Below are 15,068 nucleotides of genomic sequence, written 5' to 3'. Positions count from 1 at the left end.
GCCCCACACTGGGGAGGGGACATGTGCACTCCCGCCCCCCGCCCTGCAGCCAGAGCATCATGTGTATGCTGTCCAGGTTCATAATGGTTGCCGAGATGCCGTTTCCCGTGGGTTTGGGCCTCAGACCAGGAGCAGCCCCGCCAAGGCCGAGGCCGCCGTAGGCAGCATCTGCTCGCACAGCAGCAACTGCCCTGCTCAGAGTGTGATGGGAACTTTTAAAAGTATTTGACCAAATGTTGGGGGTGGATCGGGGGAGGGGTGCAGCAGGCCCCCAAGGCAGGAAATGTCTGCCACAGCTTGGTCTGCCGGCAGAGTCATTTAGAAGGTTCTTAAAAGCTCCATTGGAGGAGCCCAGGCAGGCCCTGGTCAGGGGTCCTCTGCGAGCACCCATGTGCCCAGGTGCTGTCATGCTGGCCCGAGCCCACCCCTCGCAGCTCCCTGCACAGAGGACCCTGAGCTCCCATCTGTCCATGGTCCACGGCCTGGCCCACCCTGGTCCACAGCAGGCATATGAACAGGAAGGAGCTGAAGAGGTGCTTCGGCCCACCAGGTGCCCCCGTCCTCACCCGAGGTCAGAGCTGGCTGGGAGTTTCCTCGCCAGCATTGAGCGCTGTTCTGTTCACAGCAGACCCTTCTAACAACAGCCAGCTCTGCCCATGGCTCTGGCCCTGCCTCCCACAGCCATGTGGACCAAGGGGTCAGGACACCGGGAGCTCAGCACCCCTGCCCTAACAAAGGGGCACCTGGCCATTGGGGGCCAGCCTATCCTCAAAGGCTGTGTGCAGATGTCTTTGTGGAGGAGTGAGCTCTCTGTTCCTAGGGGTGTGCAAGCAGAGAGGCAAGGATTGAAGCATTGGGTAAAATCAGACCAGATGCCTCTTGTGGCCCTTCAGGTCCTGAGCCAGACTCAGAATTCCAGAAAGCAAAGAGAAAGCCTCAAGGAGCTCCACAAGTGACAAGGGAGGCCCAGCCAGCCCTGCCTGAGCACCTGCTGTATACACAAGGCAGGTATGACTGATGGCCATTTCACAGATGAGGAGACTGAGGCTCTGAGAGCTGTGCACACAGGTGGAGATCAAGATCACCCTGGTCCCCCAACTTGAACTGGGGAAAAGGCCAACCTTGTGTCCTTGGAGGGCTTGGGGCCCGCACAGGTAAGGCTGGGGCCAGGGGCAGGTCCCGTCCACACGGCTCTGCAGGCGGGCTGGACCAACACACCTCAAATGGTCACTCGGCGTGCTCCTCGTGGTGACACGAGGTCCACGAGGGGTTAGGAGAGCATGTCAGTGGGAACCAGAGACGCCAGGTTTGGCCTGAGTGGGGGCTGGGGCCTCGGGAGCCCCTTCTCTCTCAACGGCTCTCAGCCAGGCAATGGGGCACACCTCAGTTCCAGGCCACGAGCTGTTACTCAGGTACAAGCCACCCAGCCTCGCTGAGCCCCGAGTCCTCTGCTACCAAACAGAGTGACCCCTGCCTGTTTGGCAGTCATGAGACACAGTCAGTGTGGAGCCGGCCACAGAGCAGGTATGTGTCCAGAGTCCGTGGCCCAGCGCCCATCCCTTCCCCTCCCGCCCGGGCTCAAGCTGCGAGGCAGCTTTGGGGAAGCAAGCGAGCCCTCCTTCTCCCCAGCCCAGTCCCCCAACTGCCTGCTCTGTGCCAGCCCACAGGGGCACGCGCATCTCCACCCAGAGACAGGTCCCTCGTGGGCCCAACAGAGGTGAAGCGCCAGGCACAGGCTCAGGCACATTTAGACTCCCCTGATAACCCTCAGGACCCCCACAGAGGTGATCTGTCCCCACGGCCAGCTCATCTGGGTGTCATGGCCCAGGCTTCTGCAATTAGTGCCCCGGGGGTCCGGACCCTGGCCCAAGCCCTTGGCCTGACCCCAGGCTAACTAACATGCCTCCCTCGGGCTAACTAACATGCCCCCCCAGGCTAACTATCATGGCCCCCCCAGGCTAACTAACATGCCCCCCAGGCTAACTGACATGCCCCCCAGGCTAACTATCATGCCCCCCCCGGGCTAACTAACATGCCCCCCCCGGGCTATCATGCCCCCCCAGGCTAACTAACATGCTCCCCCAGGCTAACTAACATCCCCTCCCCCACGCTTCCAGGTCACTTTTTACATGTTCAGCACAGGTTTACTCTCTGGGCATTTTCCCAGGACGGCAGCTTACAGGGGCTGGGAGCCCATTGGCATGTGGGGCTGTCGGGCCACTGGGTGGGGTGATGACACCCCCACCCTGAGGCTGGGCTGGCTCCCCAAAGGGACGTGGCAGAAGAGAAGGTGCTGGGGCAGGGGTACAGTGGGTGGCACAGGAGGCCTGAACAGCTGGGCAGGCCCTTTCCTGCCACTCACAGATGGTGCTGCCCACCTCAGGGCTGCGATGCCTCAGTGAGCGGGCTGCTGCGCCAGCCTGGCCTGGAACCTGTGGGGAACGTCCCCCCAGATCCCCAAGTCCGCTCCTTCCCCACCTGGACGGACAGAGGCCTGGGGGCACGCTGGGGTCAGGAGGCCTTTATTGGTGAGTCAGGATGTGGTGGGGACAGAGGGGCGGGGGCCTCAGTGGCCACATGGCAGCATGTCCAGGGCCCCCAAGGCAGCGATTTGCAAGGCACTGGAGTGGCCCACACCGGGCACGAGCACCAAGCTGTGGCCAGGCACCGTTGTCCCCCTCAAAGGGCTTGTCACTTGGGGCAGGCCAGGAGCAGCAGAGCCTCAGCGGACGGCCGTGGCCCAGTCAGCTTCTCTTGTGGGACTGGGAGGCTTTCTGCCTGTAGATCTCGGCGGTGAAGGGCCTGTGGGGGCGAGGAGAGAGGCCAGGTCAGCAGGCCTTGGGGGCCATGCCACCTCCCAGGCCCTGCCTCCCGGAGCGTGGACAGAGCGAGGATATCCGAGTGGGACAACGAGGGCCCAGGGCCGCCTCGTCACCGCCTGTTGGGGCCCTCAGGCCCCACCGTGCCCCATCTAAGCTTCCTGAGTGCTGCTCTGACGGTGACCTGGTGTGGCCCAGCCAATGGGCAGCCTGGCCCGAGCTGCCCTGGTCGGGGGAAGGCTCTGGAGGGAGAGGCAGGGCCAGCTGGGCGGTCACACTGATGTCAGACAGCAGCCCTGGCTCCAGGGCCTGGGACACTGCCTACTCACTCCTCATACAGGACAGCGACCACGTAGATGAGGGCCACAACCACGGTCAGCAGCAGGCCGGCGGGGCTGGCGTGCCTGCAGAGAAGACGCCCAGTCAGTGGTCCAGCAGGGCCAGGCCCTCCCTGCCATGTTGGGGCCCTGCGGCCTGACGACATGCACCAGATGCCCCCCTTCCTGAGCCCAGCTTTCCCGCTCAGACCAGGGCCCCCGCCATGGGCATCCTGACCCATTGGCCAGCTCGCCGCCTGCCTGCCAGGGCTGCCTGGGGTCCTCAGGGCAGGCCCACACCACTTCTCTCGGGTCTCTACCTCGGCCGGGAGCTCAGGACAGAGCAGGCGCGAATCAGGGAAGGAGGGAACACAGGCCTCTCAGAATGGCTGAGTAGCCACGTGTCCTTTTCTGTGCAGGAGGATGCTGTTCTCACGTAAGGAGATTGTTTTCTCGAAATGGGTCCAGGTCCCCAAAGCCAGGTAGATTGTCTGAGGGCCTCTCCCCAGGCTCTCTGCTGTGACTGCCACACCGAGGAGCCTGGGAGCCTCTGCCGTCAGGCTGTCCCCCATCTTTTCTATAGTTACCTCTGATCCCACAGGCTCCATAGGGGCTTGGCCACTGGGTCGAGAGAGGGTGGGGAGCAGGCTCATGGGGCCACAGGAGAGCCCAGGAGCCAGTGGGCACATGGGCCCCAGGTGGGCTCTCTGTCCCCAGCCCTGCCTCCTTCACAGGAGCTCCAGGTGGGGCCCAGGGCCAGCGGGGAGGCTGGCGGGGGCGGGCAGCTTGATGTGTGCACCCTGCGGGGACCCTCTGCCCTACCCACTGCCCACATCCCAGGACACACACTGTCTGTCTGTCCGCCTGTGAGCTCTGGGAGGGACAGTGAAGACCTGAGCACTTCATGAAGGCTGTCCCCCTCCCCAGGGCTCCATTCAAATCACCCCTGAGGGCAGAGTGGGCCTCTCGTCCTTGCCACTGCCACATGGAGAGGCTAAGGCCAAACAGAGACCCCTCTGGGCTGAAAGGAACTCTGCCCCCGGAGCTTTGCTCACTGGCCTTAGTGTGGTGGCCCAGAGGCAGCAGAGTCCTCAACCCACGAGCCAGGCACCGGGGAGCCAGGGTGGAGCAGATAGCAGGCTGGACCCCGATGTGGGCAGACCTGCCGCCAGCCAGCCCAGAGGCCAGGGCTCCGTGGCCACAGCGACCCTAAGACTGATGACTCCATGCCTGGGAAACCAAGTTAACTAGGAGCCACTGAGGCCAGAGATGGGTGCAGCTCCTGCAGCTGGCCTCGGCTGCCCCCCAGGTGAGCCCCCGGCACTGGGCCCCAGATCGTGAGCCAAGCAGGCACCCCTGCTTGTAGTTATGTCTGTGTGAAACTTCCCTTTCAAAATGCTGTCACCCCCTGATCTTGACATCCTAACCACCCTGTGTGGACATGACCATCCCTCTCTGCAGGTGAGGAAACTGAGGTCGTGACCCACATGCCAGAGCCAGGCCTGGCCCTGAGCCTGGGTGGTGGCAGGGTCCAGGCATCCAGCTGTACTTCTAGGGGAGGGGGTGTCTCATTCACGCTAGTGGGCTGGGAAGGGGGGGCCTGGTGAGGGTGCAAGGCCCTGGGCCCTGCTCTTGACCTAGTGCCCCAGGCATCCTGCCAGGGCTCCCCACACCTGGCTGCTCAGGCGCCAGGGAGCCCCATCTGTGGGGGCCCAGGAGGGAGACAGATGGACCGCAGCAGCCGAGGAGCAGCCCTGCTGGGTCAGCGTCTCACAGCCCGGGTGACTGCTCATCTCTAAGGAGCGCTCAGGCGAGGCTCCAGCCCCAGCACAGCACAGCACTGCACAGCTGATGTCCTCCTGACAGGGCCTCCTTAGGATGAGAACCCTGGCCTGACAGCCCTGAGGTGGGGGTGACCTGGGCACAGAGGAGACCCACGTGTGGCATCTGCCCTTGGAGAGCCCGTTTGAGCAGAGAGGAGACATCTATGGGGGAGCAGTCAGGGAGGGCTTCCTGGAGGAGGAGACATTTCCAGTTGGTTTTGGGAGGACCAACCGAGGGTACAAGTGGGAGAGAACAGCGTGTGCTCTGGCAGGGAGAAGGGAGGGGCTCCGCGTGGGGGAGGCGAGGCTGCAGTGGGGTCCTGCGTGGGAGATGCTCTGTGGAGCGGGTGAGTGTGCAGATACCCAGCCTGCCCCTCGGGAGCCTACTGCCAAGTCCAGGCGAGAGGCGCCAGGCTGGAAGGCAGGCGGCTGGGGACAGACTGGTCTGGAAGTCGGGCTGGGGTCCCAGTCAGACCCACGAGCCCCTCTAGCTCCTCCTCACTCAAAGCCCAGTGCTCGGATCTGGGGGCCTGGCTCCGAGCCCCGAGGGTGGGGGTTGGGAGGGAACATCTTGCTGACACTGCACTATTTGAGAGTCACTCCTGTGGGTCCTCTAACCTTTCTGGTCTCTGGAAGCACCTGTAACATTCTAGGCAGGTGGTTTTCAAGTGTTAAATAAAGAACCCTTTCCGCAAAAAACCTTCTGTGGAAGGAGCCCCAGTGCAGAAAACGGTCAGACAGGAACTGCTCTGCAGGCTGCGTGGTTTGAAGCCAGAGCCCACAGTGCTCCCTGTACTGGCCTCCTTGACTTTGGGGCCTCTGAGGGGCGTGAAGGGGAGGCCCGAGCCCCAGGGGTCACTTGTCAGTCCCCAGAGCTGGCGGAGGCAGACAGCAGTCAGCCCTGGGCCCCGGTGCCCCCTCTGCACAGACGCACCCCTGCCGGGCTGGAGGCCGCCAGGGCCGTCCAGCCCTGATGTCCTAGCACACGGTCAGCAGCCAGTGGTACATGGGCCAAGGTCGTCTTTACGTTTTTAAATTGTTAAAAAAAAGAATCAAAAGAATATTTTGTGACACATGAAAACTACATGAAATTCAAATTTCAGCGTCCGTGAATGAGGCAGTGCTGGCCTGGCCATGCCCATTTGCTTAGTGCTGGCTCGGGGCTGAGCCCACCAGCCCTTTCAGGAGAGTGCGCCAGCCCCTGTTCTAGGATGCTGGTTGTTCCACAGATGAGGGACCCTGACACCATCCTCAGGCTCCCAAATGCCGCGGGCTGACCGTGGTCCTTGCGGACGTGGCCATCAGGGAGCGGGGAGGCCTGCTACTCACATGATGGCCCAGCCCAGGTAATTGGCCGTGCTGCCCCAGTACATGGGGTTGTCCAGAAGGTTGAATGGGAACGTGGTCACTCTTGCCTCCTTAAGGATCCCGAAGTAATCACCTGTGGACAGTAGGGCAGGAGCGGAGGGTCACATCCTGGCCACACCATTACTGAGGGAGGCCTCCGGGCTCAACCTGGGAGGGCCTGCCCTCCAGGAGGCTCCAGGCCAGGGGGGAGCAGGTTTAACAGTGTGCTGAGTGAGGGGGCACCCCGGGTGGTGGGCCACTGAGACCACAGGCATGCAGACACCTCAGAGGGCACGAGGTCTCCAGGGTGCTGGAGACGCAGCTGAGGCGCTGAGCCCTACCCCACTGCCATCTGCTCCTCTCCTCTGTGCCTCTGCACAGGCTGTTCCCTCTGCTTAGGATGCCTCTCCCTGATCTGCATACAGCAAGCCCTCTTCCCGCTCTGGACTTCTCTCCCGCGGCTCAAGGTGCCTCCTGACGGAGACCCTTCCCACCTGCACTGTCTCAGCAGGCCTGCCTCCTGCCCATGCCCTCCCTCCTTGCCCCAGATGTGGCCTCAGCGAGTTCCTCCCCACCCCTAGGGAAACAACAGGGGCTGCTCTGCTCCTCCACCCTGGGCCCCCACTCGGGAGGTCAGCCCTCGTATTGCCGCTTTCCCACCAGCAGCTGGCCCGGAGCAGCTGGTCACAGTACAGAGTGTGACCATCGGACGGCTGATCCCAGACAGGCCAGTGACCCAGCCCTCGCCTCCCCCCGCAGTGCTCAGCCCCTAGCACAGCGGCCGCTCCGTGAAGGGCACTGCCCTGTTCTCTCGCTTCCTCTCCCCAGAAGTCCCTTGGAGCTTTCTCCAAGCAGAAGTAGGGCAGCCGCAGCAGGAGGGATGGCAGGAGCTGCGTCACTTGTTGTCTGGGACAAAGGGTGCAGGGCCGAGGAGCCGCCCAGGGGCTGCAGGAGGCTTTTTCCCAGGAGGCAGGAAGTGGGGCTGCAATTGGAGGCAGGTGGCACAGAAACCCGCTTTGGGGTGACTCATGGCAGGGACTTCCAGAGCCCAGTGGGCCCCTCAGAGTTTCTGGGCCATTTCTTTGAGGGGATGGGGGGGGCGCTGCGGTGGCTGCTATCCTCAGGCTCCTTCCCACTCACCCCACCCCGCCTCACCCCTCCACAGGGCTTTCCCCACCCAGCCCTGACCATGCAGTGGACCCCCACACTGCCTGGGGGCTCCACCAGCCCCTTCCTCAGCTCTCTGCCCACTCTGCCCGTGGCACTTGTTGCTGGAGGGCTGTTTATCCCTGGGCTCCAGAGGACCGGAACCACACAGCACGGTGCCCCTCCCTGGGCCCCAGCCTCTCCTCCCTCCCGTGGTCCGCACCCGGCTCTGCCAGGCCCACACTGTGATCCCCCCCTCCTCCCTGGCCCCCTGGTCTCAGCCCCACCAGTCCATCCTCCTTACTGCTGGGAGAGGACCCCTCTTCTGGCCCCCGCCTCCCTCGGAGTGAAGCTCCGTCCCCTGCATGGCCTTCAAAGACCCATGTGTGGTGCCCCTGCCCCAGCCTGCAGCCCTGGCCCCACTGGCCCCTGTGCACCAGCCACCCTGCCCTTGAGTTTGCTGTTTGCACACAGGCCTTGCCTTCCCACCCACTCCCACCCGGCAGACCCAGGCGACCCGACTCCCCCTCTTCCTAGGTCCCTGCCTGCATGCCCTCTTCTAGCAGCGGGCTGCCTACGGCTCCTGCCTGAGCACGAGGCACGGAACTGCCTGCTGGAGCCCACTGCTGTGGGCGCCCCAGCCCGCGCTGGGCCCACGGCAGGGCGGCCGGGAGCGCTGGCCCTCAGAGGATGGCTACTCCCGAATGCGCCTCACCTGCCCACGCACATGAGCTCCTCGGGAGCTGCGGGCCCCTGCTGCAGCCTGCCCTGCCCGGCCTGAAGTCTACAGCCCCGCCGACCGTGGATAGAGACACCCAGGCAAGCTGAGGGCGCCGGAGGCCACCCCGGGCCCTGGAGGAAACAGGCAGGACCCCCCCGCCGCCCGGTGAAGGGCTGAGAGGGAGGAGGATCCGGGAGCCCCTGACCCAGCACGTCAGAGAGCCAGCACCGTGTGCCACCTGGGGCTCCCTCTGTGGGCAGTGCTGCCCTCCTTTCTTGCTCTGCCCCTCCCCGAGGCTGCTCTCCTTCTGGGGCTTGCAAGTTGCTGGAAGTTGCTGATGTCCTGAGCACGTCCGGCCCGGCCAGCACTGGGCTCCCAGCCTGAAAGCATGGCAGCTGCAGGCAGGAGGGCCTGCAGAGGAGGGACAGCGCCACCTCTCACCTGCCCCAGACCTGCACCAGCACCCGCTTGTGGCCCAAATGCAGCAGACCTAAATCTGCCTGGCCTGGCAGCCAAGCAGCCAGCCAGCTTCCTGAGCTAAGCATGGACAGGCCAAGGCCAAGAGCAGGAAAGCCAGCCCCACAAGACACCACAGATGGCAGGGCAGTCGGCCACCTGGCCCCAACTCCTCCCCTGAACCCCGAGTGGGTCTGCTCAAGGTCCACAGCCTTTGGGGTCTTACCTAGGAAGGTCCCGGTGAAGCCCAGTGCAAAGAAGCTGGAGAGCACAAACACAGTGCCCACTCCCAGGAGCGCAAGGCCCACGCAGTAGGCCACGGGGTTATCCAGACTCTCCATCTTGGGCTGGCTTAGCATGGCCTGCGTGAAGCTGTGGGGCAGGGGACAGGGGAGACAGGAGGTCACTGATGTGGAGAGGGGGCCACCCCACCCTTCCTGCCCCTATCCTTCATGTGGCCCCCAGAGCAGCCAGTTCATGGGTCTCAAACTCAGCGCCTGCTGGGGCCAGGCAGGTTACACAGTGGCTGCAGGTGGAGTGCACCTGGAGACCACCATCCTGCCCAAGGGGTGCTGCCCTGCAGCAGCAGCCCCCTGCCACCACCAGGGAAGTGACCAGAATGTGCCCAGGTGTGCCAGATCTTTTGGTTTTTCAAGATAAGTCAGAAATGCTGACTCGTATGTGAAATATCCTAATTTTTAGAAACAGGCAAGGCATGAAAACCATTTTGGACTCTGTAAATGTCAGAAGGCTGGATTCAGCCCACAGGCTACCAGTTTGCAAATTCCGTTCGTATCTAGTTGGCAACTGGTACTGCAGAGGCAAGCGGGGCTCAGGAGGTTAAAGATGACACCCCAGGTAGTGCGGCAGGCCCCAGGGCCCACGTGTCTCTGCAGCGGGCGTGTGCCACACGTGACCGTGGCGTCCCACTCCCCGAGTGGACTCGGCACCCTGAAGCCTGGGGCACGCTCTGCCCCTTTCCCGCCTCCACGGCCCCTGCGCAGGGCTGGCTGCATCCCAAGCGGCACCTCAGAGACTCAGGATGTCTCCCCTCCACACCTGAAATGCCCTTAGCAGTCTCCCTTTGGGGCCAAGCCATGGAAGGCCTAGTTAAAAGACAAGTGAGTTGACCAAAATGGTGACTCTGCTAGTGGTTTTGGAGGTTCAGGTTCTCCAGTTGGCTCCTGAAGACTGGAAGGCCTGGTGTGAGTAGAGCAAAGCGACTAGGCTTGGGGTGATACGCAGGAGCAAGGCTCAGGGGCTGCCTCATTGTGGGGGAACAGGCCCTGGCAGGAGGGACACACTCAAAGGAAAGGATGTGCACGGGAGCTAGTGCATGCACGTACCACAGACACACGCTTCCCATTCCCCCCCGATCATAACACTCAGAAGAGACAGGGAGATCTCCTGCCTCATGCAGGGCATCGACTTGTATTCACTCTTTACCAGGTACCTCCTAGCAGGGCAGCTCACTATCCACCCACTCACTCATCCATTCACCTGTCTATCCATCCATCTACATCCATCCATCTGTCCATCTATTAGTCTACCCGCTATCCATTCATCCATCTACCCACTCATCCACATATCCATCCACCCACCCATGTCCCCCTCCATCCAACTGCCCATCCATCGTCCCATCTCTCCACCCACCCTCCCTCCATCCATCTTTCCGTCTATCAATCTGTCCTCTATCCATCCGTGCGCCTATGCATCTGAGCATCCATCATAAGGTACCTCTGTTTGCCAGGTTCTTCCAAGCAGAACAAACTCATCATCTTCATTCATTCATTCCATTGGTAAATTCACCTTGTAAAACTATCCTCATGTGAAGCTAAAAACTGCCTCCCTGGAACTCTTTCCTCAAACTATTTTCAGCTCTTAGAGAACAGAGGCTGTTCCTCCTTCCTGTGAGGATCTCCCTGGCACCTGGCACACACCAGGCAGAAAGGGTTATTGTCCATGTTCATCAACTCGAGGGGACACGGCACCCCTCGCCCCAGAGTGCAGGAAGGGGGACTGGGAGAAAGGTCTGGAAACAAACAGCAAACAGGACACTGCACAGAAGCCTGCATGGTGACCTGGCAAACAGGGGCACATGGGTCAGGCACACCTGGCCACCGGTCACACTGCCCACACCCCCAACTCTCCACCCACCACTGCCCTCCCTCTGTCCTCCTGCTGCTCGGGCTCAGGGTCACCCTGCAGCTCCAGGCTGAGCCGCCAGGACTGACTCAGGGTCACACAGCCAGTGTTGTGCGGGCCGCCAGCCCATGCCCTGCCCTTCCATGCCCTCACCTGACTTCCCACTAAACCAGCAGACCTACCCTCTATGCAGCCCAAGGACCCAGGTACACCTTCCACCCTGCAGACACCGGCAGCCGAGGCCACAGAGCAGCCAGTTTTGGCACCCAGCCCCACATCTCCCATCTATAGATGGTGGGAGGGGGCATGGAGAGGGGGCAGGCTCTGGCAAGGCTGACTGCCCTGCTCAGGACAGGCTCAAAGGCCAGCCCCCTGGCTCCGTGGCTACCACCGCACTGGGGACCACGCAGCAGAGAGTATTTGTGTGTTGGGGGTGATGCTCAGACCTCCACACTCTTGTGGGCTGGGTGACCCCCACTGCCTGGCCCTGGACCCTGCCTGCCTACCTGTTTTGCTCTGGCACCTGTATCTCCGTTCCCTGGGCTGACTCCTTACCCCCACAGGACAATGAGGCCTGCTGGCACCATCTAACTGGACACGAGCTGCCCACAGCCCAGCATACTCATCTGCCTCAAGTTCTCTGGGGGGTGCTCTGTGGCAGCCCACTAAAAATGCTGAGGGCTCCTGGCAGAAGAGCAAGATTGGAGTTCAGACAGACCTGGTGGCCTGGGCCTGTTACCCCATCTCCCCGTGCGAGCCCGGCTGGTGGCTGTGCAGGCGGGAGCAGGGCCAGGCAGGGCTGTGCATGGGGCTTTGTGGACTGTGGGAAGGACAGAGGAGGGAGCCGGGGATGAGTCCGCATGACGGAGCACCGGGCACCGCAGGACAGGCACACTAGACAGGGGCCCAGAAGGCCACGGTGAGGCTTAGCTGAGATGTGACAGAAGAAATTTGCCATGGGAAGCAGGCGGGCAGGGAGAGCATTCCAGAAAGAGGAAGGGCCGGGTCTGGACTTCTGAAAGCTCAGGACAGGAGAGTGACGTGAAGGAGCCCGCAGAGGGGCCTCGTTGGCCTGTGTGAGATCTGCAGTGCTTTCTCTGTGGTGGGAGGTCACTGCTGGGAGCAGCAGAGCGGGGGACCAGTCAGGCTGTTGCAATAGTGGGGTTAGCGCCGGGCGGCTGGGGCCGAGGGAGCCCTGCCTCAGCCGGATATGGGGCTCGAGAGAAGCGGCCGGGGGCTGCGGGGCTGCGAGCTGGGTGGGCTCCAGCTCCCCTGCCTGAGGTCATTTGCGGCTTCGACGCAGCAGGCTGCCTGCGGGGGCGCAGGGCAGACAGAGGGGAGCCCTCTCCGTCCCACGCTGTCTGGAGCGGCTTCCCTGGGGGATGGCTCTGCAGGAAAAGCCATCTGGCTGGAAGCAGGTGGAGATGCCTGACGAAGGGCAGACCTAGGGCCGGTGGCCCTGATGTGGCCTCGTGGCTGCCCCAGACTTGCCCCTGGGCCTCTTTTCCATTCCTTCACCAGAGGGAGGAGAGGGTCCCGCAGGGCAGCACCTTTCCAAGCACCCTCGGCACCTCGGCGCGCAGCTCCCCACAAAGGGCTCTGGGCCGTTCGCTCGAGGTCACCGGCCTTCCCGGGGTTTCTGTTCGGGCGCCCTTTGCACACAACAGGCAGCATGCTCCAGGGCCAGGAGCGGCGGGTTTTCGGACTGGTCCCAGTGAGGTGACCTGTGCTGTTCTGGCTCCTCCATTAAGCCAGGAAAGCACAGTCCATTCCACATGGAAAATTAAGGAAGGGATGAGTGGCTGTGTGGGCCCTGCACTCCGGACGAATGAAGTCAGAGGAGGCAATTTCCTTGGAAACAGTCTGCGCTGGGGGTGGGGGTGGAGAGACTCCTTCATTTGTCTCAGGTTCTATTTTCCAAACTTGGATTGAGCTTCCCGTCACTGTGTGACGAGCCACCTGCGCTGCACTCCCCTGCAGCCAGGAGTTGGGTGGAGATGGGGGCGGGGCGCCGCCATGCCCAGGCCTGTTCCCATTCTCTCTGCACCTGACAAACCTCAGCCATTCGAGGTGCGTCTCCATGACGGGTCTGGTGAGCACGAACTGCTGCTCACGTCCTGTCTCCCCATCTCAGGCTCAGGGCACCTCGCACCCCATACTTCGCCCCGTACTAAGCAAAACCATCCACGAAAGTAGGCGTCTGACGGGCTTACTTGTTTTTTTCTAGCATACATTAAAATTAACATCTAACTGCTAAAACAAACAAAATGTTCATCTATGTCACCCCCCAAAATCATCAAGGGACTAGAATTTAGCGCTATGTTGGTGTGTACCAACTCTGCACATTTGAACACATCACCTTCTCAAAGTGTTTCCCAAACCCATCTCAGCCAGGAGAGGGTCTGTCGCCTCTTACCAGTCAGGAAGGATTCAGGTTCGGGTAGGACGGGCAGAACCCCAGGCCAACGGCTCCACCCGCCTTCCCAGCCCGAGAACAGTGGGAACACGCACCAACATCTCCCACAGCCCCGCAGGCCTGGGGCTCCCAGGCTGACAATCAGCCTCCTCGTGGGCCTTGGGGCGGGAAGGCAGCTGGGGCAAGGGTCCTCTTCTCCTTGCCTAGCTGTGGGTCCTATGCCCACGGCTCTGCAGGGGAAGGCCCCCTCTGCCTGGCCCTGGACCCGCCACCCCAGCCCCCTGTTGAGGTGCACCCACCCTTCCCCTGCTCCTACTCCCGGGCCCCTTTGCTCCAAGTAGCCAAACCTAGTTCCCCACCCCCTCCTGGTGAGAGGCCAGTTCTCCAGCTGCCCACCTGGACCCTGCCCCACCCCTTCCACCTGCACCGACTGTGGGCCTTCAGGCTTCTGCTTCCAAAGGTCCCGACATGCACCCCCCTACACAGCCCACTGACCCAGGCAGGTGACAACAGAACTCCAGGCATCAAGGGGTGAAAGGTGTCTGAAGGGAGCCCCTTGTTCCCCCAACCAGCCACCAGTTCTCAGGGTTCTAAGCTGGCATGGGCCTCCGGCTGCCCCCAGCGCAGGCCTGGCCTCCACCTGCCTCCTGCCCCAGCCTCCTGCTGGTGCACCTCCACCCGTTGCCCGTGCCTCCACCTCTAACCAGGGCCCTTCCCTCATGGTAGACCCCCAATGGCCCCACAGCCTGCAGAGTTACAGCTGACCCCACCTGCCCTCCCACTCCCTCAGCCTAGAACTCCCTTTCACAGCAGGGCAGGCAGACCCTCAAGGGGCTGCTCAGGGCCCTGGAGCGCATGCTCTGCGTAATCGGCCCCCTGAATGCAGGCAGACTCATGAACACCACCATCTCCCTCCCGTGATGGGGCAAGGTCAGGACATTTCTCTGATGGAATTAAGGTCCTGGTCAGTTGACCCTGCTTTAATTGGAAAGGAGATTACCCTGGGTGGGAGGGGCTTTCAAAGAGGTCTGGAGGTCAGAGAGAGAAGTCAGAGAGACTTTCCTACTGGCCTGGAAGAAGCCGACAGCAGTGGTAGGCAGACTCTGGGAGCTGAGGGCCTCGTCCTACAGCCACAAGGAACTAAGTCCTGTGCATACCCAGGGAGCCTGGGGGAGGCCCTGACCCCTTTTCTGGCTGTGCTCTCACTGCACCATTTGATGGACCCCCTGCAGTAAACTGTTCCCCGTCTGCTCCCTTCGCTTGCTCCTTCGTGTAGCCACAGGCCATAGGCCTGTCCTGACCACGTCTGTGAGCAGTTCCAGGTGGGCATGGATGCAGCAATGACTAGCACACAGACGGCCACAGGGAAGAGAGCCACACATGTGCTGACATCCGCCTATTCGGTCAGTCTACGCGCAGGGTGCACCTGCCCCCAAGCAACTAACAATCAGGTGAGGGAGCTTTGCTCCCTCTACCCCTGGCCACAGCCCTGCTCCTGCTGAACAGTGCACCCCAGCCCCTGAGCGGGAGCCGTCCGCCCCTGGTCTCCCTGCCCTGTGCTTGCATGCCCATTACCACAAGCCCCCGGAAAATTCTGAGGCATACTGGAATACAACTCCATCAAGTGACTGATGAAGGGCACCAGAGGCTCCCTGATGCCCCGAGCACCTCTGAGCACCTGCCCTGAGGCCGCTGTCTGGAAGGAGGACAGCAGAGTAGGGAAGGCTGCGGTGCCTTCCTGGCTGTCTGTACAGCACTGTCCCGACAGGTTCACTACTGGGCAGCGGCTCCAGGCTGCCCGGCTCCCGCGAAGGCCAGCTGTGCAGAGGCTGTGCCAGCTGGGGAGGCTTTGATGGACGCCCAGAGCCCATCAGGCCT

At 62.1% G+C, this 15,068-nt stretch overlaps 1 protein-coding gene across 11 annotated transcripts in view; it reads right to left on the bottom strand.

The window, feature by feature from the left end:
* Positions 1-2,506: 2,506 nt before the first annotated feature.
* Positions 2,507-15,068, bottom strand: part of PEMT (phosphatidylethanolamine N-methyltransferase) — a 91,956-nt gene continuing 79,394 nt past the window's right edge. For 9 of the 11 annotated variants that reach the window (XM_070228352.1, XM_023653681.2, XM_023653679.2 and 6 more), the window contains exons 4-7: positions 8,856-9,001; positions 6,289-6,400; positions 3,149-3,223; positions 2,507-2,802 (exon numbers count right to left, since the gene is read on the bottom strand). In XM_070228352.1, the coding sequence (XP_070084453.1) occupies positions 2,745-2,802; positions 3,149-3,223; positions 6,289-6,400; positions 8,856-9,001 (391 nt within the window). In that variant the 3' untranslated portion in view covers positions 2,507-2,744. The remainder of the gene's footprint in view (positions 2,803-3,148; positions 3,224-6,288; positions 6,401-8,855; positions 9,002-15,068) is intronic. The other 2 variants (XM_070228350.1, XM_005597842.4) reach the window with 1 other exon arrangement.

The sequence above is a fragment of the Equus caballus genome, chromosome 11 (genome assembly GCF_041296265.1).
Source record: "Equus caballus isolate H_3958 breed thoroughbred chromosome 11, TB-T2T, whole genome shotgun sequence".
NCBI lineage: Eukaryota > Metazoa > Chordata > Mammalia > Perissodactyla > Equidae > Equus > Equus caballus.
Note: the sequence above shows the minus strand (reverse complement) of the source record. Positions and strands in the feature narration are given on the sequence as shown.